The sequence below is a fragment of the Lemur catta genome, chromosome 3 (assembly GCF_020740605.2).
Source record: "Lemur catta isolate mLemCat1 chromosome 3, mLemCat1.pri, whole genome shotgun sequence".
NCBI classification, from domain to species: Eukaryota; Metazoa; Chordata; class Mammalia; order Primates; family Lemuridae; genus Lemur; species Lemur catta.
Genome location: NC_059130.1, coordinates 10188966 through 10214383, shown reverse-complemented (window position 1 = coordinate 10214383; position 25418 = coordinate 10188966). Strand labels below are relative to the sequence as shown.

The window sequence follows — 25418 nt, the reverse complement described above, 5'->3', positions numbered from 1 at the left end:
AGTAAAGTTTATTAACAAAATCAGGTATGCACACAGGAATGAAAATGTGTTCTCTACAACTCTTAAAAACAAAGGGATAAGGGAATAACTTTATGGAACATTAGTTGATGTGAACTATGGAATCCTCCCTTCTTAGCCTCTCAAGTAGCTAGGACAACAGGCCTGTGCCACCATGTCTGGCTAATTTTTATTTTTAAATTTTTTTTAGAGATGGTGTCTCACTATGTTGCCTGGGCTGTTCTTGAATTCCCAGCCTCAAGGGATCTCCCCGAGGCTGGGATTACAGGTGTGAGCCACCACACCTGGCCTATGAAATGTTTTATAGTCAGCTACAAATTGCTGAACACATGTTATCTGAATCTACAAGATGGTTATAAAATCTTAGTTCAAATGGTAGTTTGAAAATTAAATAATATATATGCAAAGCACTGCATAAACCAAAAAGTGTTATGATGTAAGAATTCACTCAAAAGCTTTTCCTATGATGCATTTCCTAAGTCTCTGGGTAAAATGATTTTCTTATTCCTATAATATAAACTCCGGGGGTTTTCTACATGCACGTAGAATAGAATAGCTGCCTTGCAAATGAAAGATACTGACAGCAAGGGAAATAGGAGTTTAATGAAATTTTGCTATGTATTATAAAAGTAATCCTCCACTGGTATATTCACAAGTATAATTATCAAAAGGAAAATCTATAATATCAGAAGAGGAAAATTTATCAGGGTTTTCTGGTACAGGGATATTAAGTAGTGAATTAAAAAAAAAAAACATGGCCAGGTCACCAAGACATACTTGGAGATACTTATAAGGAGAAGATTGCAGAATGTTTACATTCTTGAGATCAAGGGTAAAATAAGCCAATGACACAGCTGGAGTATGGCAGAACAGCACAAAGTGTATTATAAACTGTGCTGTGGAGGCTCTATTCTGGCAGTCTTGGTTATCCTTATAATAATGATATTACGATGATAAAAACTCATGTAGAGGAAGTAAATTATAATCAGAAGCACAGCAACACAGTCTAGCTAGTTCTATTTTGAAGGAAGGTTGGGGAGCAGATTGGAAGGGATCTATACATCAGCGAGAAGACGAGATTACAAGGAGGTTGTATATAAAAGGTCTGTGTTGAGCATACACGTTGGAATTTTTCTTGAGTGGCACAGACCTGCTGTCACTGATCACAGTCAATGTAAATAAACTTCATGTTCTTGCAGCACATCGCATTACTTGACCCGTCTGACACCACACTTTGCATAGAAAGAAACTCCAGAGGGAGAAAGTAGGTGAGTTAGAGAAATTGTAACAAATATTTAAAAATAGTTTCTTAATCATTCTGAGTGTTGGATTGCTGTTTCTCTGAAGGCAATACAATACCACAGAGAGTTATGTGGCAGCTAGGGTTTACATGAGTTACCTTAGCAAAAATTGTTCTTGAATTCATTCTTACTATCTGTTGGTACTAATTTACAGTTTCTCAAATCAGGAAATGGTAAATGCTAATATTTACCTGAGTTCCTGGTTGCTTCAGGAAGGCTTATACGTTATTAGTATAATGAAAGAGTTTACAGTTCTCAACTGTATATAATTACAAATGCATATTATCCGTATTACTAGCTTGATGATTAAGTTTATCTTTCTATTAATAGAAATTATAAAGGTAATTTATGGTTGCTTATGAACGATTCTTTATTAATTTAGCCTAAAGCAAAATTTTGGAACCAATTATCTTTTTTTGCAAGGACTATGAACAATCTTTTCTAATCACTTTCCCAGGCTGTTATTTCTAAAAATGTTTTCTGCCTTGTGTACAAAGGAAATAGTGATGTCCACAGGACTGTTCAAGTAAGATATTCATGCGAGATTTCTGAAGTCATTCCTTAACCATAAGGAATGACTGAAATACCTAGGACGGTATGCAGAGTTGATACTTTAACAAACACAAAACCTTACAGGACCCTAAACTGGCTTCAAAAAGGTAATAATAGAAGATAAAATATGAATAAGTTTATGTTATTACACCAGCACTATAGAATTCCCATAAATTGTTATTGAAATGTGGTTACAGTTTGTGAACAAGGAAATATATAAAATTTTAATTAGAAAGAAAATATCACTAAATGAGTTCATTCTAATGCTATGCTAGTGATGACTCACTTAAATAAAACAAAGCAAACATGCAAAGTCCAAAATCAATACTATGGGCAGTTCCTCATTTCATTAAGATAGAATAAGTCTTGGGTATAAGCCAGTTTCTAAGCCACAATGCTTGGAAGTATCATTTGATTAGGAAAAGTCTGAGAATTTCTTCTGAAACCAGTAATCAAGTTTTAAGACAGAAAAAAAATATATTTTAAAACAGTGGATAGATTTTCAATCATCAGTTTGTTTTTTTAATATTTGTATTCCTATTTTCTCTTACACTATTCCTTTGTCCCAACCTATAGTCATGTTCAAGTCCCTATCCTAAAAATAAACACATAAAATAAAATTTCTGTTTGTTCCTGTCTTCCTTCTTTACCTAATTCCAGTTTTCTCTTGATTAACAAACCTCCCCAAAGAAGTATACTCCACGCTTTTGCTGCTGCACCACCTGCTATCTCCCTAGCCGCTTGAAACCTGGTTTCTGCTCCTATGACTCCTAGGAAATTTCTCTCTCCACTTCACCTGCTGATTGTCAAAAAACAGAGCAGCTCTCAGGCCCACTCTCCATTCTATAGCAGAACTGAATACCCTCTCCTCTAAAGCTCCTCCCGCAGTTAGCTTCTGTGATACCACACTCCTCTCCAATGTTTTGGTCTCATTTTCCTCAATCAGGTCTTTTTCTACCAAGGGTCTATCCTCTGACCCTTGCATTTTGCTCTGTATGCTATCCCTGACTTTGTTACCTTGTCCACGTGGATTATTTTAAAATCTAGGTCTGCAATCCTGACTACTCTGCTCAGGTTCAGACATAAACTCTCACCCACCTACCACACATCACCATAGACCTTGCTTGTACCTTACATTCAAATGTTCAAGGGAAAAAGCTCAGTATCAGCAATAAAGGGAATGTATTGGAAACAATAGTAATATTCAAAACAGAAGAACTATTAATTTACACTTCATTCATGAAAGACTAGTATGTATGGCATTATCAAAATAACATATATTAAAGTTTCTAATAACATGGAAAATATAATACTTGTATTACAATGTTCAGTAAAACAAAAAAAGCAGGATAAAAAATTGTGTATGTAATTTGGTTTCAATTTTGCAAAAGATAAACTGGAGGAAACTGGAAAGCTATATTCCAAAATGTTACCAGTGATTACCTCTGATGGGTAACATTTTTTTTCTTTGTAATTTTATGTATTTTCCAAATTTTCTATACTTACCTTGTATTAATTTTAGAGTCGGGAGAAAATGGGGTTCAAGATCATATTGCTTACAGAATAAAATCCAATCTTCATGTGAAGGCATCCAACGCCTGCCAAATTCTGGCCCCAATGCACCATTCCAGTCTTGTTTTTCAGTACATCATACCCCAGACATTCTCTGTTGTCTTCCCTCCCTAGCCACCTCTTCTCTACAATGTATACTTTTATGGTTTTGTCCATGTACTTATCCAGTCTGTCCTCAAAGCGGGACATTTCAACCCTAAAGATCTTTGCTCCCTAAACCCTAATACAGAGCTGGAAGGTAATGTTTAAAATTCTCTCTTGGATTAGCTAAGAAAATTCTGTCTTTTGTCCAATCCATAATGAACATTACTGGGAGCAATAATAAACATAAAACTCACTGGCTAAAATGACACACGAGCTGGGCACGGTGGTTCACACCTGGAAGCCCTGCACTTTGGGAGGCTGAGGCAGGAGGATCACTTGAGGCCAGGAGTTCAAGACCAGCCTGGGAAGCATAGTGAGATCCCATCTCTAAAAAAAGAAAATTAGCTGGGCACGGTGGTACATGCCTATAGTACCAGCTACTTGGGAAACTGAGGCAGGAGGGCTGCTTGTGCCCAGGAGTTGGAAGTTATAGTGAGCTATAATAGCGTCATGATACGCCAGCCTGTGCAACAGAGCAAGAGAGACTATCTCAAAAACAAACAAAGAAACATGATAATGTTTGCTCTAGATTGCCACAAAAATTAAGAATTCTTAACAGAATTTAGATACGTAAAATCTGATCCTGAATTTTTAATTTAATAAAAATAATAGTGACTATACAGATTATGGGATATTAATACAATTTAGTACGGATGCTATTTATTTATTTATTTATTTATTGAGACAGGGTCTTGCTCTGTTACCCAGGCTGGTTTCGAACTCCTGGTCTCAAGGATTCTTCTGCCTTAGCCTCCCAAAGTGTTGGGAATATAGGTGTGAGTGACTCTGCCTGGCCAGATATTATGATCTTTACACTTTGCACAGACAAGAGAATAAATGCCAAATAAATAAATTTAATAATATAAAAAATTGAAGTGAAAAGAAATAAAAATAGTTTAATTGCCTGGAAAACAGGTATAGCTCAGAGATACTGCAGTTTTGGTTCCAGACCACCAAAATAGAGCAAATATCACAATAAAGTGAATCACACAAATTTTTTGGTTTCTCGGTGCATATAAATGTTTCACTATATTGTAGTCTATTAAATGTGCAATAGCATTGTATCTAAAAAACAATGTACATACCTTAATTAAAAATACTTTATTGCTAAAAAATGCCAATGATCATCTGAGCCTTCAACGAGTCATAATCTTTCTGCTGGTAGGAGGTCTTACTTTGATGTTGATGGCTGCTGAATGATCAGGGTGGTGGTTGCTGAAGGTTGGGGTGGCTGTGGCAGTTTCTTAAAATAAGACTATAATGAAGTTTGCCATGTTGTTTGACTCTTCCTTTCATGAATAACTTTTATGTAGCATGCAATACTGCTTGATAGCATTTTACCCACAGAACTTATTTCAAAATTGAAGTCAATCCTTTCAAACCCTGTCATTGCTTTATCAACTAAGTTTATGTAATATTCTAAATTCTTTGTTGTCATTTCAACAACGTTCACAACATCTTCCTCACGAGTAGTTTCCATCTCAAGAAAGTGGGTAAGACTGTCTTTACTCATCTACAAGGAACAATCCATTCATTCAGATTTTATCATGAGATTGCAGCAATTCAGTCACATCTTTAGGCTCTGCTTATAATTTTAGTTCTCTTGCTATTTCCATCACATTCTGCAGTTGCTTCCTCCACTGAAGTCTTGAACCCCTCAATGTCATCCACGAGAGCTGCAATCAACTTCTTCCAAACTCTTGTTAATGCTGATATTTTGGCCTCCTCCCATGAATCACGAATGTTCTTAATGGCATCTGAGTGGTGAATCCTTTCCAGAAGATTTTCAACTGACTTTGCCCAGATCTATCAGAGGAATCGCTATCTATGGCAGTTATAGCCGTACAAAATGTATTTCTTAAATAACACGACTTGAGTCAAAATTACTCCTTGATCCATGGGCTGCAGAATGGACATTGTACTATCAGCATGACAACATTAATCTCCTCCTACAGCTTCATCAGGGCTCTCCGGTGACTAGGTGCATTGTCAATGAGCAGTAATATTTTAAAAGGAATCATTTTTCCTAAGCAGTAAGTCTCAAGAGTGGGCTTAAAATATTTCGTAAACCATGCTTTAAACAGATGTGCTGTCATCCAGGCTTTGTTGTTCCATTCATAGAGCACAGGCAGAGTAGATGTAGCATAATTCTTAAGGGCCCTAGGATTTTCGAAATGGTAAATGAGCTTTGGCTTCAACTAAAAGTCAATAGCTGCATCATCCCCTAACAAGAGTGTCACCCTGTCCTTTAAAGCTTTGAAGCCAAGCATTTACTTACTCTTTCTAGCTATGAAAGTCCTGGATAGTATCTTCTTCCAATAGAAGGCTGTGGGGCCTACACTGAAAATCTGTTGTTTAGTGTAGCCACTTTCATCAATTATCATAGCTAGATCTTCTGGATAACTTGCTGTAGCTTCTCCATCAACACTTGCTGCTTCCCCTTGCACTTTTATGTTATGGAGACGGCTTCTTTCCTTAAACTTCATGAATCAACCTCTGCTAGCTTCAAACCTTTCTTCTGAAGTTTCCTCACCTCTCTCAGTGTTCACAGAAGTGAAGAGTGAGGGCCTTGCTCTGGATTAGGCTTTGGCTTAAGGGAATGTTGTTACTGGTTTGATCTTCTCTCCAAAATTTCCTCCATCTCAGCAATAGGCTGTTCTCTTTCTTCTCATTCATGTGTTCACTGGAATAGCACTTTTAATTCCTTCAAGAACTTTTCCTTTGCATTCAACAACTTGGCTAACTGTTTGGTGCAAGAGGCCTAGTTTTTGGTCCATTTCGGCTTTCAAAATGCCTTCCTCACTAAGCTTAATCATTTCTAGCTTTCGATTTAAAGCAAGAGACTTATAACTCTTCCTTTCACTTAAACACTGAGAGGCCACTGTAGGGTTATTAATTGGCCTAATTTCAACATTGTTGTGTCTCAGGGAGTAGGGAGGCCTGAGGCTAGGGAGAGAGATGGGAAACAGCTGGTTGATGCAGCAGTCAGAAGATACGCAACATTTATTAGTGAAGTTTGCCCTCCTGTATGGGCACAGTTCATAGCACCCCAAAACAATTAAATAGTAATGTCAGAGATCATTGATCATAGAGCACCATAACAGATATAATAACGAAAAAGTCTGATATATTGTGAGAATTACCAAAATGTGACACAAACACTAAGTGAGCACATGTTGTTGAAAAATGGCACTGATACATTTGCTCAAAGTAGGGTTGTCACAAACCTTCAATCTGTAAAAAAACATCTGCACAATGCGATGAACCAAGGCACATTAAAATGAGCTATTCCTATAGTGCTTAGCACATAGCAGACACTCAGCAAGTATGTGTTAAATGAAACAATAGACTTGCCCAGGAATTAGATTGCCTTAGTGGAATTCTGTCAGAAAACGCTTTTCTAAAAACAGCTTTATTGATATACAACTCACATACCGTATACTCTACCCATTTAAAGTGTCTAATCCAATGGTTTTTAGTATATTCAATGTGTAAAACCACCACAATCAATTTTAGAACATTTTCATCACCCCTAAAAGAAACCTCACACTTCCCATTTCCCTCCGATCCCTCAGCCCCAGGTAACTACTAATCTACTTTGTGTATCTATAGATTTTGCTTATTCTAGACAGTTCAAACAAATTGAATCATACAACATGTTGTCTTTTGTGACTACCTTCTTTACTTAGCATGATGTTTTGAAGTTTCATCCATGTTGTAGCATTTATCAGTACTTCATTTCTTTTCAGTACCAAACAATATTCCATTCCATGGACACACACATTTTATTTATCCCTTCATCAGCTGATGGCCATTGGGGTTGTTTCAACTTTTTGGCTATTATGATAATGCTGCTATGAAAATTCACGCACAAGTTTATGTGTGGACATTATATTTTGAGTACAGAATTTCATTCCACATAAGAGTGGAACTGCAGAGTCATATGGTAACTGTCTGTCCTTTCTGGTTAAATCCTACTAATCTTTGAAAGTTCAAAGAAAGGAGCTATTAATGCTGGCTGAGAAATTAGGGAAGACTCCTTCGAAAATGTGGCATATAAGCTAAGCTCTAAAGGACTAATAGGATTTAACTAGTAAGGGGAGAATGGGATGATATAATGTCAGATATTCTGACTCTAATAAAGTTTTGACTTGTGTTTATTGTTAAAAACATTTTGACACATTAACCGCCATGTGAGTTGTATTTAACTCATGCTAGTTTTGAGCCTGGGGCCTCATGAAGCATATGTAACTCACATGTATCGTCACCTTGGAAGCCACGAGAACTATTTTTCAAGTTGCATATAACTCACGCACAGAAAACAATAAAAAATAACAAATTTTTCATTAAATTAGAAAGGATCATTTTGTTTTTGAAGTTTTAATTCTATTTTCCTAATAAAACATCGTGGCCCCAAGGAAAAATTTTTTTTTCTAGCATGGCAGTATACGTGTTAAAGAGCAGTACATCAACACTGAATCTTCATCAAGAAAGCATTTTGGGCTGAGCGTGGTGGCTCATGCCTGTAATCCTAGCATTCTGGGAGGCTGAGCAGGGAGGATCACTCTAGGTCAGGAGTTTCAGACCATCCTGAGCAAGAGCGAGACCCCATCTCTACTAAAAACAGAAATAAATTAGCTGGACAACTACAAACATATATAAAAATTAGTTGGGCATGGTGGTGCATGCCTGTAGTCCCAGCTACTTGGGAGGCTGAGGCAGGAGGATTGCTTGAGTCAAGGAGTTTGAGGTTGCTGTGAGCTAGGCTGACACCACAGCACTCTAGCCCGGGCAACAGAGCAAGACTCTGTCTCCAAAAAGAAAGCATTTTGTAGTACAGCCTCTTCTAAAAACCACCTGGCAATTCCTCAGATATTAAACGGTTATTATATGACCGAGAGACTTTCCTAAAACTGTTAAATAAAAATTAATTACTGTAAAAGCTTGTATGTCTATACTTTACTAAATCATATTATTGGTAGAATGAATAAACTCGTCAATGCTACTGCAGGAAAATTCATGGTAAAATGTATTTAAATTATTAAGTTTAAAAAGGAGAAAACTTTCTTTTTAATACTATACTTGAATATAGATTCAATATATAAATAATTGGATTGGCCTAATAAAAATTTAGAGGAGCTGAATTTTAGATCTGGTCTATCACTTACTACCAGCATAACCTTGGGCAAATCATCTAAACTTTTCTGACTTTATTTATTTGCAAAGTAGAATCCTAATAATTACCCTCCTTACCTCACCAATCCTATGGAACGTAAGCCTTTAAAGAAGTGTGGGCAATACTGTTATAATTCAGCAATGCCACTTCTTGGTATTTAGCCAAATCAGTTGAAAACTTATGTCCACACAAAAACCTGCAAATGGACGTTCATGGCAGCTTTACTCATAACTGCCAAAATCTGGAAGCAACTAAGGTATCCTAGTGATTGGTATGTGAACGGATAAATAAACCACGGTACATCCAGACAAGGGAATATTATTCAGTGCTAAAAAAGAAATGATCTATCTAGCCTTGAAAAGACATGGAGGAACTTACTTTCTTTCTTTCTTTTTTTTTTTTTTTTTTTTGAGACAGAGTCTCGCTCTGCTGCCCCAGGTAGAGTGCAGTGGCGTCATCATAGTTCACTGCAACCTCAACCTCCTGGGCTCAATGATCCTCCTATCTCAGATCTCCCGAGTAGCCAGGACTATAGGCACACGCCACCACATCCAGCTAATTTTTTCTATTTTTGGTAGAGATGGGATCTTGCTCTTCTGCAGGCTGGTCTTGAATTCCTAACCTCAAGTGATCTTCCTGCCTCAGCATCCCAGAGTGCTAGGATTACAGGCATGAGCCACCATGCCCATCTGACATGGAGGAAATTTAAATGTATTATTATAATACTAAATGAAAGAAGCCACTGTGAAAGGACTACATGCTGTATGATTCCAACTATATGACATTCTGGAAAAGGTAAAACTATGGAGACAGTAAAAAGATCAGGGGTTAGAGGAGAGAGAGAGAGAGAGACAAACAGGCAGAGCACTGAGGATTTTTAGGGCAGTGAAACTATTCTGTACGATACTAGGATGGTGGATACATGTCATTATACATTTGTCAAAACCCATAAAATATACAACTCTAAGAATGAACCCTAATGCAAACTATGAACTATGGGTGGTAATAATGTGTCAGTGTAATTTCTCCATTGTAACAAAAGTACCACTGTGGTGCAGGATGTTGATGGTGGGGGAGGTGGGGAGTGGTGTGGGAACTCTCTGTACTTTCCACTTAATTTTGCTCTAAAAATAAAATCTGTTAGGAAAAAAAAAAGATGGGCAGAAGTGGTGTCCTCAGAGAATTTGGGGAAGGATCAGAGAAGCAAGTTATAGTACAGAGCAGGGTTCATGGAAGCCAAGATAGTCAAGTTTCAAGAAACAGGTAATTTTAAAAAGAGAGTTTTAAAAAGAGCACCAAAGTACAAATGAGAAAGTATTGACTAGATATGGCAACTAGAGATGACTGAAGATATCAGCAAAGACAGTTTTAGTTGAGTGGAGGGGTTGAAATCAGAATACAGGATTGAGGGGAGGGGAGGAATGCTTAAGAGAGGAAATGTACATTATTTTTTCATGAAGTTTGCCATCAGAATTGTATAGAGAGGGAAAGGCAGGCGCAGTGGCACAAGCTTGTAATCCTAGCACTCTGGGAGACCGAGGTGGGAGGACCGCTTGAGGCCAGGAGTTCCAGACCAGCCTGAGCAAGAGTGAGACTTCCACTCTACAAAAAATAGAAAAATTAGCCCAGCATGGTGGTGTGTGCCTATAGTCCCAGCTGATCAGAAGGCTGAGGCAGGAAGATTGCTTGAACCCAGGAGCTGAAGGTTGCACTGAGCTATGATGATGCCACTTCACTCTAGCTGCAGCAACCGAGCAAGACTCTGCCTTAAAAAAGAGAGAGAGGGGGAGAGAGAGAGAGAGAGAGAGAGAGAGAGGGAGAGAGAGAGAAGTTAGATGGGGATGAGATCAAAGATACGGGGAAATGGCAAGGAATAGGATGAAGAATAGTTCATCCTCTGAAATGAGAGTTAAAAGATTGGTGAGGCTGAGGGCAAGGGGTGTGAGACAGAAAGAAAGACACAGACAACAGGAGGCAAGACCTCCTAAGAAGTGGATGGCAAGGCCAAATGTGACCTCATTCTTGCACTCCTAGAAGGAGCAGCTGGAGAAACTGGCTTGTATCACCCAGGCCTTAGATATAACAAAAATTATTTCATGCCTGTATTGGAAATCTTAAGTCCAGTCAGTTCTATCTATACCTTTCATCCCTGTAATGCATAGGAAAAGGATAAAATGAAAGTCCTGGTACCTCTCTCCCTCCAGTCTGTTCTGTCCTGCTGTTCTGTCCTTCCTCACTCTGATTCATTCTCCTGCTACTATTCTCTTTCCCAGCTTATCCCACTATACCACCTGAAACCCTGTTCTAGGGTTAAACAAACTCTAACATTCTCAAACTCTTTGCATAACACTCCACTCATTGCCCAACTGAAACCTGGCTATCTCATGAGGATACTACCTGTATTGTACTCCTACAGGGCAGGTGATGTTTGTTCCCCACCCCCATCTTCCATGGGTCCAGGAGGCAGCACCAGCACTTTCCTAACTCCTCACTGTCACCTGAAGGCTGTGACTCTTCTGTTGTCAAGCTTAAGGCTTAAAAGCATGACACACATGACATCTAGCTATATCATGTTCTTCCCCTCCTGGTTGATGTCACAGGAAAGTACCTGCTTTGTAATCTTTCTCTCTTCACCCCAATACCTGCAATCATACTGGCTATTTTAATGCCACACAAATAACCCAACACCCTAGACTCAGAGTTCTTTGCCCCATACCATTCTTCACACCATTTCTACAACACCCACACCCTTGCCAACTTTCTAGACTGCTCTACTGAAGTAATCTCAAGCATTAATATCCACTCTCTGAGCACAACCCCTACCTCCCATCCCAACTCTGTCACAGGATGATTCCTTCCATACATACCTTCCTTTGACATCACGGAGGCCTTCATCTTCCAACCATTGGATATTTTCCTGATTTATCTTTCTGGCCTGGTTTTTCTCGACCCTATGACAGCTTACTTAAATTCCTTCTCAACACTTTTAATTTCCTTTGCCTCCTTGGCCTTTCCACACACCTATAAATTTCTAAATCCGAATCAATCCTACCACCTGTTTCCTCCCATACCTAACCTATGAGCACTGCTAGAGAAAACTGCATGAACGTGCATATTGCCATCACTAAAATTCATGTTTTCAAATCTCAGTTGGGCCTTTTAGACTTGTCTTTGGTCAACTTCCTTTCCCATTGCTTGTGGAAGATTTTCCAATCTTTTATCATTATTCTCATGTCCCTTACTCAACCTTTCTTGGTTGCTACCGAGAAAGCTAAGGTCATCTGATGAGAATTCTCAATTCTAGCCCTAAGCCAACCTGCTAACTTTGCATAAGTCTCTCCCTTGCTTTCGGCTCCCTGGACTACAGGACAGAAGCAATTCTAGACTCCTTGAAATGACCACTCCCTTTCCCTGTCTTTATGTGGCACCAGTAATACACCACTATATTCATAGTACCCTCAACACATCATGCTGTTCCATGCCACTGTATATACTGTTCCTTCCATCATTATTTCTCCTCCAGCTAGACTTTCAAAAAACCTTGCTAAGGAATTCTCTTCCAAGACACATCTGCGACTACCCCCTATACCCCCAGTTAAATACTTCCTCCTTTCTACTTTTCCTGGATTTATTTTTATTACTGTAAACTTTACACTGCATGGTAATGTTTCATAAAGGTAATTAAAAGAACCAATTTGGTGTGAAACGACTGGTAGAAACAAGAACTTTAAGAATTGAATGAGAGGTGAAATCATAGTGGGATGGTGAAGAAAGTTTTCATTCATTCAATAAATAACCAACATTTATTAAGGACATAGTATGTATAGTAAATTGGAGAGAAGTTGTAGGTGGATTATAGGTTGCAACAGGTGTGGGTGAAACTTATGACATTTGATCTAGATCTTAAAGAATGGTCGCCATTTGGATCAACTAAAAGAAGGGTGAGGAAGAGCTGGGAAAAGGAGAGAACATCAAAGACAGAAATGCACACATATTTGGCTAGTATAAGTGACCAGAACTAGCTAAAATGAAAGGTTTAGGAAAAGCACCAGGAGATAAAACTGAAAGCTTAATCATAGAATCCTGGATTTAGAAGAAGCCTTAAGAATCTTCTACATCATCCACCGCTGAACTCAGGTGGTGATGTGAGGCCCAGTTCCTAACAGGCTGTGGACCAGTAATGCGCCATGGGCTGTGGCCTGAGGGTTGGGGACCACAGCTTTATAGGACAGTCTTTCAAATATCTTTCATTAATTAATGTGTGACCTTGAACAAATTATTTTCTAAGGGTGAACGTTCTCATCTCTAAAAGAAAGGTGTGGCAGAGGCCAATTGTCCCCTGATATCTGTTCTCCTCTCCCTTTATCATCATTGAATTTTTTGCTAGGAACATGGACACCCAGCAACGGCTACATTTCTCAACCTTCCCTGCACTGGATGTGGCATTGTGCTTACATTCTGGTCAATGGACTGTGAGCAGAAGGGACCTCCCTTTCCCCTTTCTTCCTTCCCAAAGACTGGAATTCGGATGTGGGGTGAGCCAAGTTAGTCTCTGTGGATGAGAACAATACCCTGAGAACAACAAGATAAAAAGAGTCCAGGCCCCTGACAACTTGACCGGGCAGAGCTACCACACCAACTTGGACTTTACATGAGAGAGAAATAAACTTACATCTTGTTTAAGCCACATGTTACTTTAAAAAGTATTTGCGTTATAGCACCTGACATATATCCTAACCCAAAAGGAGGTAACAATGGTTTCCCACTTCTATTAAAGGAGTTTTATAAAAATTCAATAAAACTAGGAATGTAAAATATACATATATACAAGTTCATTTTTTAGTATTATGAGACCATCTTCTCCCTCTTTCTCTCTTTTTGTAGAGACAGGGTCTTGCTATTTTGCCCAGGCTGGTCTTGAACTCCTGGTCTCAAGATATCCTCTCACCTGGGCCTCCCAAAGTGCTGGGATTCTAGGTGTGAGCCACTGGGCCTGGCCCCATCATCTCTCTTGAGACTAATCCCAGTTTCCTGTTATTAACATAATTCAAGATTCCTTAGAATCCCAATATCCTCCCTGGATTTCTATTTGATAATAACCCTCAAGGGCCGATACCCCAAACTAAACATAATTCTTTATAAGCTATGTACACAGGACAGCATATATTTCTCCACATTTCCTCATACATTTAATTTGGGGATCTCTGTGTATTTGTTAAATACGCAGAGCTGGTCAGGCGTGGTGGCTCACGCCTGTAATCCTAGCACTCTGGGAGGCCGAGGCGGGTGGATCGCTCGAGGTCAGGAGTTCGAGACCAGCCTAAGCAAGAGCGAGACCACGTCTCTACTAAAAATAGAAAGAAATTATCTGACCAACTAAAAAATATATATAGAAAAAATTAGCCGGGCATGGTGGCGCATGTCTGTAGTCCCAGCTACTCGGGAGGCTGAGGCAGTAGGATCGCTTAAGCCCAGGAGTTTGAGGTTGCTGTGAGCTAGGCTGACGCCACGGCACTCACTCTAGCCCGGGCAACAGAGCAAGACTCTGTCTCAAAAAAAAAAAAAAAAAAAAATACACAGAGCAAAGGTATAACAGATCCTTTCTCTAAATATCTTCATTCTTTCACTAAATATTTATAAAATGCCTACTGTGCAAGGCTTAGTGATACAATGAATATTAACTTACTGGTATAGAATGGCATTAACAATAATTTTACAGGATATGACTATACTGTAACGTGACTAAATTTTGCAGACTTAGTACTGGAAAGCTATACCTGGAAGAAAAAAAGTAAGTATATGCATGAGTTTCTTATCTTTCAGATACAATTGCCTTAGGCAAATCTCAAGAGGCTAGGTCTAGTAACCTATTTAATGGTGTCACATATTGGAACCAGTTTTGAGACTGGTATTCAGAAAAAGTCATACTATATATATATATACATATATATGTATATATACATACGTGTGTGTATATATATATGTATACATATATATGTATATATGTATATATATATATATTTTTTTGCAAAATACCAAAGACAAGTTCCTATACTATATATATATTTACCTACTATTTTTCTAAAACATAAAAATGAGAAAGCATACTACATAAAGCCTGAAAGGTGGTAGAGTTTAGTGATTAACAATGGTCCCCAGAGCCAGAGTAGCTTTGCCACTTACTAGCTGAGTAACTTTCAGCATCTCTTTATGCTTCTGCTTCCCCAGGTATAAAGTGAGAGTAATAACAGTAATAATAAGGATAATGATAATAGTAATGAGGTAATAATAGCACCTTCCTCAGAGGATTATTTTGAGGATTAAATGTAAAGGTTTAGAAAAGTTCCTGGTGCATTGGGAAAGTGCTCATGTAAAGGCTAGCTACTATTATTACAGCTATTATAATAATGTGAATTGATGACCCCATTTCTGGTCAGGGTATACAGAATTCTATTTTGCTTTTTAAATTTTTATTTATCTATATTAAGGTATAGTTGACAAATAAAAATTGCATATATTTACGGTGTACAAGGTGATGTTTTGATATATGTAACCTGTGAAATGGTTAAACCAAGCTAATTAACATATCCATCCATTCACATACTTTTTTCCTTTAATAGAGGTAGGGTCTCACTATGTTACCCAGGCTGGAATTGAACTCCTGGGCTCATGGGATCCCCCTGTCTCAGCCTCACGAGTTGCTGGGACTACAGGCTCATGCCACCACACTCAGCTGCATGCTTATTTTTTGTTGAAGGGTCTACTCTCTTAGCAATTTTCCAGTATACATTATTAGTAACTATAGTCACCATGCTGTACAAAAGATCTCCTGACCTTATTCATCCTAACTGGAACTTTGTACCCTTTGACCAGTATTTCCCCATCCCTGACTCCCAGGCAGCCACAATTCTATTCTTTGCTTCTACGAGCATACCTTTCTAATATTCCACATATAAATGAGATCATTCAGTATTTGTCTTTTTGTGTCTGGCTTATTTCACTTAGCATAATGTCCTTCGGGTTCATCCATGTTGTTGCAAATGACAAGATTTCCTTCTTTTTTAAGGCTGAATAGTATTTTATTATATATACTACATTTTCTTTATCTATTCATCCATTTATGGACACTTAGGTTGTTTCAATATCTTGGCTATTGTGAATAATTCTGCAATGAATGTGAGAGTACAGATATCTCTGCAACATACTGATTTCAATTTCTCTGGATATATACCCAGAAGTGGGATTACTGGAGCCAGAGTATAAATTCTGTGCCGTATGGTCAAATGGCATTTTCTAATGCTGGTTATTTTTGATATTTGCTACTTGTTAGTGATTTTTCATCTTAAAAAATCAATCTGATGCACTGAAGGGCAAGTTGGTGATATAAATCAAAATCCCTAAAAATCTGTGACTTACAATTCAATTTGTATGTGTTAATCCTAAATAAATAATAATGGATGTGCACCAAATTTGGCTATAAGGATGCTGACTGTAGTTTATTTATAAAAGCATTAATAAGAATAGGAAAGAAGAAAGAAAAGTGGCTTAGTTCAATAAATCATAGAAATCCATATAACACAATGATATGCATCTATTAAAAATAATTTTGTAATTAAGTACTTCATGATTATGGGAAGATATAGTGAGTAAAAATAAGTATTAAGTACAGTATGATCTCATTTTGGTTTAAAAAAGGTACATGATAATTGTGTGGGGGAAGATAGGTGTGTATGTATGTTGTGTGGATCAATAAAGGCTCCTGGGTTATATAGCAAAATATTTGTAATAGTGGTTATTTGTAGGTGGTTTGTTCATGAGCAATTTTTTTTTAAGAGACAAGATCTTGCTCTGTTGCCCAGTTTGGCGTGCAGTGGTATGACCATAGTTCACTGCAGCCTGGAACTCCTGGGCTCAAGTCATTCTCCTGCCTCAGCCTCCTGAGTAGCTATGACTATAGGTGCATGCTACTACACCCGGCTAATTTCTTCATTTTTTGCAAAGATGGGGCCTTGCTATGTTGACCGGGCTGATCTCGAACTCCTGGTCTCAAGGGAACCTCCTGCCTCGGCCTCCAAAAGTGCTGGGATTCCAGACATGAGGCACTGTGCCCTGCATAATTTTTGTTCATTTCTTTTTGCCTATTTTTCTAAGTTTTCCACATGAATCTGTTATAATACTTTGGCAATAAGAAAAAGATAAAAAGAAGTACACAATGTGCAGTGAACTAAAATCTTGAAAACATAAAGATGTACTGTCCCCCCTCTCCCCCCCCACCAAATGAAATCCTTTCAGCTTATTTACTAAGTAAAAGATCCAAAACACAGATGTGTTCATTAGCTTCCTGGACACACCCGAATTCACATGTGTTTTTGTCACAGGCCCATGTGAAACTTATAAAATTATTTAGCTATCAGCACAAAAAAAGATGAACAAAATAAGGCAAACTGAGGAATCTGAAAAAAATACAGAAAAATATTTCCTGCTATTATTCCTTTATTTAAGTAGACCACAATTAAACCTGTTCTGACAGTCTTAATAACTTCAGAAGCGATTTAATGCTTTTTTACAAATCTCTGAAAAGATTTAAACAGTATTCTATCTTTTTGAAAGGTCTTCAGAAATAGAGTCATGAGCTGCGTAAGGATGATTTGGTCATGAGGGATTGCACACACAACGGGCAGTGGTCGGAGCAATAGGCTATACCAGGAGCAGGAACCTTCCAGGTGGCCTTCTAGGTCCTTAAGTACAGCCTTTTGACTGAACCCAAATTTTACAGAACAAATCCTTTTATTTTTATTCATACATTTTTATTTTTCTTTTATATTTTTATTTTATTTTTAAAATAAACATATTTAAAATACCAAAGAATAAAATAAGTTTCAATGAAATAATCCTCCCAGATTGTCCGGCACTATTAGAACATTAGTAAGTAAGCCATAAGGGCTAAATTGACGGCTGCTGTCCTCATGACTTAGTTCTAACTGCCCCCACCTGACTGGCACTGCTACTGTAACAAGGCTGGCTGGCAAGAGTTTATGGGGGTCGAGTACGCCAGTCTGTTATCAGCTTCTGACAACAGTGCACTGTGTTTCTGTCTCAAGTGGAATTTGTGAATAGCTGTGTGGCTTGACGGTATTTTTTAATTGTCTGCTTAATAGTCCATGATGTCAAAGACCAAGAGAACACTGAAGGAAGAAAACAGATTTTTAAATGAGGACTGGAAATTGCAATACTACCTTGCTTCTGCTAAAGATAAGATGATTTGATTGCTTTGTGATACTGCAATTATCAACATTAAAGAAATTCAATGCTCATCAGCATTATAACACTCATAAGGACAACAGATATTTTAAATTAGAGGGAGAGGCGTGAAAGGTGCTGTAGAAATTAAAAGGTGAAAAGCAAAAGCAAAGAGAATTCTTTCAAGCACAATAAGACCTGGAAATAACGGCACTGAAGCAACTTATAAAGTAGCTTATATACTCAGGATAAAAGGGAAGCCATTCAGTGATGAAGAAATTGTGAAAAAATGCACGTCAAAGTTGTAGGATGCTTGGACTGGGATAACATTTCAGAGTACAAACTGTCTCTTTCAAGGAGAACCATAACTGATTGGCAGCATGAATTACAGCCCTCAACTTAACAGAACAACTTTTGCAATACTTCAAAAGGAAAATATATATTATTCAATCACTTTCGATGAATCAGCTGATACTACTGACTCGGCACAGGTTTTATATTTTATTCAGGTCCTAACAGAAGATTTCCTTTGCTACCAGGAGTTACTCACTTTGGGTTCTCTTGAGAACAGAACCTGAGGAATACATTATCTTCAACAACTTTCAAGATAAATGTTGTGATGTTGGGCTGAATTTGGTAAATTTAGTGAGTGTACGTACAGATAGTATACCTTCCATAACAGGAAAATATGAAGGGTTTATTGCACAGATAAAAAAAAGTATTAACAGATCCAGATGCTCTCATTTCTTTTCCTTGTATTTTGCACCAGCAAAATCCCTGTGCTAAAGCTTCTATTTTAAGTGACACTTTGCAACAATTATAAGTAGTGTTAACTATATTTGGGCAAATGCAACACAGCATTGTCAGTTTTGTAACATGCTAAAGTTGAACTATGATGTATTCGGTGTGGATTTGCCATATCATTCTAAAGTGCATTGGCTATTGAGTGGACAGGTGTTAGCCAAAATTTTATCTCTGTGAGAACAGTTAAATTTTATGAAGAACAGAATCAGCAATGTGAATTATTGAAATAGGATTTCTACAGGAATGCAGCTCTTCTGTGTGGTATCATGTCCAATCAAAACGACTTGAATATTTCTTTGCAAGGTAAAACTAAGTCATATGTGGCAAAAAATCCAAGCATTTTGAAAAAAGGATCTTTTTTCAAAACACCAGTTCTTCAAATGGAAATTTCAGATGAACATTTTCCCCAGTTAGCAAAGGTCACTGATGAACAGGATAATATATGCAAATCATTTGAAGAATACGCAGCTGTTATAGACCTATTAATTGGACAACACAATGAAAGGTTCACTGACTTTGAGAAGCATGACATTACATTCAAATTAGCATTTCAGCCTCACCTACTTGTTATCACCAAGGCACCTAAAAAACTACAGATGGAACTGATTGAGCTCTCAGTAGATGACATTTTAAAGTCATTGTTTGATGCTAAGAAAGATCCAATTGAAATATGGAAAAATGCAGTAGAATACCCAATGCCTTCAGCAATATACCCCAAAAATGCTTTTGTGCTTTTCAACCACTTATTGCTTCAAATCTACATTCTCCTACCTAACTCAAATCAAGATGCCCTTACGGTCATAAATGACTGACACCCATCTAGAGGATCAACTGAAACTGTGGACCTCCATGCTGCAACCAAATATTCAAATGTGTTCCAACAAAAAGCAGACACAAAGTCATTAAAAGGTTGGTTAACTTTAAAATTAACAAATAATTTTCATTTTTTGAAATTATTAAGCACATAGTATTAATAGTTAGATTTTTACAAAATAATGTACATTTTTAAGTATATCTAATGGAAGTCTCTTGAATGCGGCCTTATTTGATTACAGCTAAATTAACGCGGCCTTCTAACATGAAAAGGTTCCCCATCCCTGGGCTACCCCATATAGCCTAAGCATATGGTAGGCCGTACCATCTAGGTTTGTGTAAGTACACTCTATGATGTTCGCACAATGACGGAATCACCTAATGATGCATTTCTCAGAACATGTCCCCATCCTTAAGTGATGCAAGACTGTATTTTATGAGATAACAATTTGGCTTCAGTTGAGTAGACCACTATAATTGTACAATGTATTTCCTGAATGTTTTATTAATTATGGTATGTAAAATCTGACCCTTTACCTTGACCACTTGAATAACATTTTTTACAAATAAATATTTTCTAGTCTTTTTATAATATTTTTTTTCTAAGCTTTTTACAGAACAAACTTTCCCAGGAAAAACTGGATCCTTCTAAAATCAATTTTCACTAATAATCTTTAAAAGGGCAAAACAGTATAAAGAAATTCTAGGCCAGGCGCGGTGGCTCACGCCTGTAATCCTAGCACTCTGGGAGGCCAAGGCGGGTGGATTGCTCGAGGTCAGGAGTTCAAGACCAGCCTGAGCAAGAGCGAGACCCTGTCTCTACTAAAAATAGAAAGAAATTATCTGGTCAACTAAAAAATATATATAGAAAAAGTTAGCCGGGCATGGTGGCACATGCCTGTAGTCCCAGCTACTGGGGAGGCTGAGGCAGGAGGATCGCTTAAGCCCAGGAGTTTGAGGTTGCTGTGAGCTAGGCTGACGCCACGGCACTCACTCTAGCCTGGGAACACAGCGAGACTCTGTCTCAAAAAAAAAAAAAAAAAAAGAAATTCTAAATGAGAAGTTCAGTAAGCAGGTTTGTATGGCTCCAATAGACGGAAATCTATTAATAAGAAATCCACATGGCACAGTAAATGTCTTCAACTGCTTATCAGGCTCATTGTCACCTTATGCTGAGCGTACAACTTAACTCTTCATATCCTGCACCAACATATACAATATTCCCCTCAAAGAAAACACAGACTTTTTTTGACTTTCTCATTTCTATCACGGTATCAAAGTTATCTGCCATAGCATTATCATTTATTAGTCACTTACATGAGAAGCCTCAGAGTTCAGGTTCTCATTTGCTCTGGCCTGGGTTTCTTTAACAGCCTCCTAATTTGTCTCCCCATCTCTAATCTACCCCACTTGAATCCAAATAGCACAGGCCTGATAGCCTGCTTAAATACCACTTTAATCACATTACAGCTCAGTTCAAGAATCTTTGATTAAATTTTATACTATGAGCAGTGGAAAGCAAACTCTTTATAATAGCATTCAAAGCCTTTTTCTAATCTTATCTTCTGCTTCTGTTCAATGTGAACTCTTTGCAATCTATCACCGACTCCTATTAATGACTTGCTCAAGCTGTCTTCCCACCCGTTCTTGTCAATGCAAATTCATCTTCCCAGTACTCTCAACTAAAATGCTGATATGGTTTTCAATAACCATTGTGGTTTTCAATAACCATTACGGCTGTAAATAAACACTTTTCCTTTAGAATTTCAACAACACTCACATATTATCTGATCCACTGATTAAGCATTAAGTCATACCTTCTACTGTCAAGCAATTGTATATCTATGATCTAATTTCATTAAATAGCTGTAATTTCCTTGTGGACCCTTCTATTTGTTGTACTTCTCACGGCTCCAGATAGGTAGAAACCTGGTAAAGGCCCAATTAATATCTGGTGAACAACAAATAATCTGCATGTTTAGTTTTTGTACAAAGCCAAATATATATGTATATAGCCATATATATTGCCATACATATGTATAGAAATTTCTCTGTACCTCTAAGGCTTTTCACTAACAAAATGAATATTATCTTATATAGGTTCACGCATCAGGGGTCTCCCAGATCACACCCAAGTTTGGTGATTCATTAAGAGAACTCACAGGACTCAGCGTATAATTATACTCATGGCTAAGATTTGTTACAGCAAGAGGATACAAAACAGAATCAGCACACATTTAATTTCTCCAGCATCAAATTGTGATAACATTTGCTGTCTACCAGGGAGATTCATTAGAAATCCAGTGCCCAAGGTTTTTACTAGGGCTGGTCATGTAGGCATCCCCTGCTGAGCATGGGCCAAAATTTCAGACTTTCAGAAGATGTTTAGCATAAACCACTGTTTGTACAACAGTATAGACACAGTGAGCCACTCTTACCATTTAGGTAAAGTTTTATAACATATATGGAACCATTTATCATTCAAGTTCCCATATGGCAGCCAAGGGCCAACCTTGTAAGCAGGCCTGTCTGAGCATAGCAGTCCTGGGCCTGTTAACTCTTTTCTATGTAATTCATTTCATATTTTTATGGAAAAATGTTACAGTGTTAACTATATCTTATTTATAATGGGCACATAAAGCGATTTAAATGAAATTAAAATCTAACATTTAATTAGAGATACACGGCTTAGGTTGGTACCCATTAATTAAAAGTTATGTACTTTTGAAGTAATTCACTTCTTTGGGTATTTCCAGTTCTTTTTCCTTGCTTTCCTTGTAAAATGAGCTACCCTTCTCAAACCAACACTTTTGTGGTTGTCAGGAGAAAGGAATTAAGTACAATATCTAAAGCAAAAGGGCCTTCTTGGACAAGTTCCCTGCCTCTTGGTGCCAAGTGGGTGCCAAAACACTGTTTGCTGTTTTAGGTACATCATCCTACTAAATCCTCACAACAACCTGATATGTCAGTGACGGTTCCTATATTACAGATGGAGGCTCTGAGAGGCTAAGTAACCCATCCTGGTCTACCACAGTGGAACTGGGACTTTGGCTTAGACTCACCTCATTCCAAACCCTTGCTCTTAGCTTTAAGCCAACTATCTCTACCTAACTTCAAAGGCACAGGCTCCTTATTATGAATCATTTCTCTTAAACTACACGGCTTTTTTGTTTGACAATACAGAGCACTGTTCTTTACCTCATTTGCCTTGACTAAAGTCAGATTTTAATTGGAACAGAGGGGTAAGTTTAACCCAGGATATTCAACTTTTTCACTTCCAAGTCCTGCAGAGCACAAATCAAATTATAACCCCTTGCTTGCTAAAACCATTAGGAAGCTCCCTAATCAGAAACTCTTCTGTACCTGCACATAGCTTTTTCCTTTATCTGGCATCCGCCTGTGTGAGGTCAGACAGACTAGTATCAGACTCTTGGCATTGCACTTACCAGTTTGGGAAAATTAGTTATGCTTTCGGAGCCTCAGTTTATTTACCCACAAAAGGGGGACCTCTACCTCATAGACTTGCTGTGAAAATTCAAAAGATAATATGTTTAAAAGGCCCAGCCGGCACAAGTTTGCTGAATAAATAACTGCCTGTGAGGACAGAATAACTGATTTTTGAGAAGTAAGCCAAATCAATATTCTTAAAAAACAGGTAGTAGACAAGGGCCCTCACCACCAGGTGTCACCACTGGCTCAGGAGCGCACGTCTAACTGCCCGACGTGGGGTGGATCCCCGCAGCAAACCAGTCTAGGCCTCAGCACCTACAGGACATTCACGACTTGGCTTTGGCTTTTCAACATCTTAAGAGCCAGTCTGACATATTTTGCACCATTCTAGGTTACAGTGTTCTCTTCTAGGACAATGTGTAAAAAATTATTGTAGTAAAATTAATTAGCTAAATATCCATAGATGTGTCATCACAGTGTAATTTTAAAAACTATCCTCAGCGGACTATTTTTTAATTTTGAGAATCAACAGCGCTTCATATATCCTTTGGTTTAGCCAACTAGACATTTTCTGGCTTCCATGGGCTTCAACATTACCACAACGGACAATTTTCTGGCCCCAATTCCGCAACCCATTGACATTATTTCCTTTACATTTACATTATTAATGGGATGACAGATAAAAGGAAAGCCGAATATTTTTAGGGCAAATCTAAAGTCTATGACCAGTACATAAAGGCAAAACAAACATAACTATTAACCCTTCTCCTTGATCTCAGGAATTCAAAAGTTCATTTAAAAAATTCTTTTCGATTTTCCTGAAAACAAAAACACCTTAGGGTAATCTGTCAACCTGTGAATAGCTTTGAAATTACTCAAGGAGCACTGCCACACCCGGCCTCATTCCGTAACCTGCTAATGACTCCCCTTGGGAGTTCCCAGGGGCTACTTCGAAACGCGGGCAGGGCCTGGGCTCCCCTTCTGGTTCTCAGTCCTCCATGCATAGACCCACTAGTGGCCACTTCGAGACGGGTAATTCGCTGTGTGTTAGCGAGTAACTCGAGACGCAGCTCTATGATGTGGCATGGACTGTTGACTCGTCCGCCAGGAACACTTGACTCAAGTCAAACCTGACCAGGCCCACCTCAGCCTCGAAGGTGGCGTCCAAGTCCCCGCGTAACCCACAAGGGAGAAGGAGTTATGCTAAGCCCAGGCTTCTGCTCAGAACGGGCGCTCCTGGAACTCAAGCAGTTTGGGTAGAAACAGCTCAAGTTCCACTTTGCATTTCACAAATACGAAAATGTCTTAAGAGAAACCAGAAGCATTCTCTCTCTCTGGCCTTCGCTCCCCCATTCCTAGAGAATTTGAGAGGAGAGAGCGGATACCGGGAACCATCTGGAGTCAGGTTTGCAAGAGCCAAAGCCAGCCGAGATGAACCCATTTGGAAAGCACTTTGCAGATCAATAAATTCCCAGCCGATTTCAAACGGGTCCCCAGAGAAGGGCGAGCTCCCGGGGCTGGCCGCCCTGCCGGAGCAAACGGGCCACGCAGTGGGAAGCGATGCTGCCCAACAAGCACCCCCCGGCGGCGCGGGCGGGCCCCGAGCGGCTCGGGAGCAGCGGGCGGCGCGGAGGGCGCGTTACCTGGAGGACTCGGCCGTGAAGCTGCCGCCGTCCAGCAGCCGCATCTTGCAGAAGAGGACCCCATTGACGAAGGGCACCGAGGAGAGCTCCTCGAGCTCGAAGTCCACCTTAAACTTAAACTTCTTCTTCTTCATCATCATGAGGGCCAGGCGCCTGCGAGCGGAGCGCGCGGGCGGGCGCCGCAGCCTCAGCTCGGCCGAGCCCGGGATTCGCCCAGCCCCATGGCCGGGAACGCGAGCGGCGCGCGGGGGCGCGGCCGGGGGGCGCCGCGGGCCGGCCGGGGCCGGGGCCGGGGCCGCCGCCGCCGCCGCCTCTCGCGGCAGCTCGGGCCGGAGCTCGGCGGCGGCTGCGGCGCGGACCCCGGCCGCCCGCGGGGAGCGGTCGTGCTGCAGCTCGCCCGGCGGGTGGGCGCCCTCTTGGTGCGCAGCTCGCCGCCGCCGCCGCCCGTCTGAGCGCCCGGAGAGGCGAGGCTCGGAGAACGGCCGCCGCGGCCGCCGCCTCGGGGCTCCGGGCGCCCCCAGCGGCCGCGGCCGGCAGCGCAGCGCAGGGCGGAAGCGGGAGGGCGGCGGGGAAATTCGCGGCGGGCGGGCGCTTCGCCGGGGACACTAAGCCGCGACGGCAGTTAGCGCGTCACGCCTCTCCGGGGTTAAAAAAAGACAAACCCGACGAAAAAGGCTTCCTTCTGCAGCTTCCTCTGCGCCTTCC

At 39.5% G+C, this 25418-nt stretch overlaps 1 protein-coding gene across 1 annotated transcript in view; it reads right to left on the bottom strand.

Annotated features, from left to right (window-relative positions):
- The window catches only part of FAM102B (family with sequence similarity 102 member B), a 77037-nt gene extending 51885 nt beyond the window's left edge, over positions 1-25152 (bottom strand). The window contains exon 1 of the mRNA XM_045546673.1: positions 24714-25152. Within this exon, the coding sequence (XP_045402629.1) occupies positions 24714-24853 (140 nt within the window). The 5' untranslated portion in view covers positions 24854-25152. The remainder of the gene's footprint in view (positions 1-24713) is intronic.
- Positions 25153-25418: the final 266 nt, after the last annotated feature.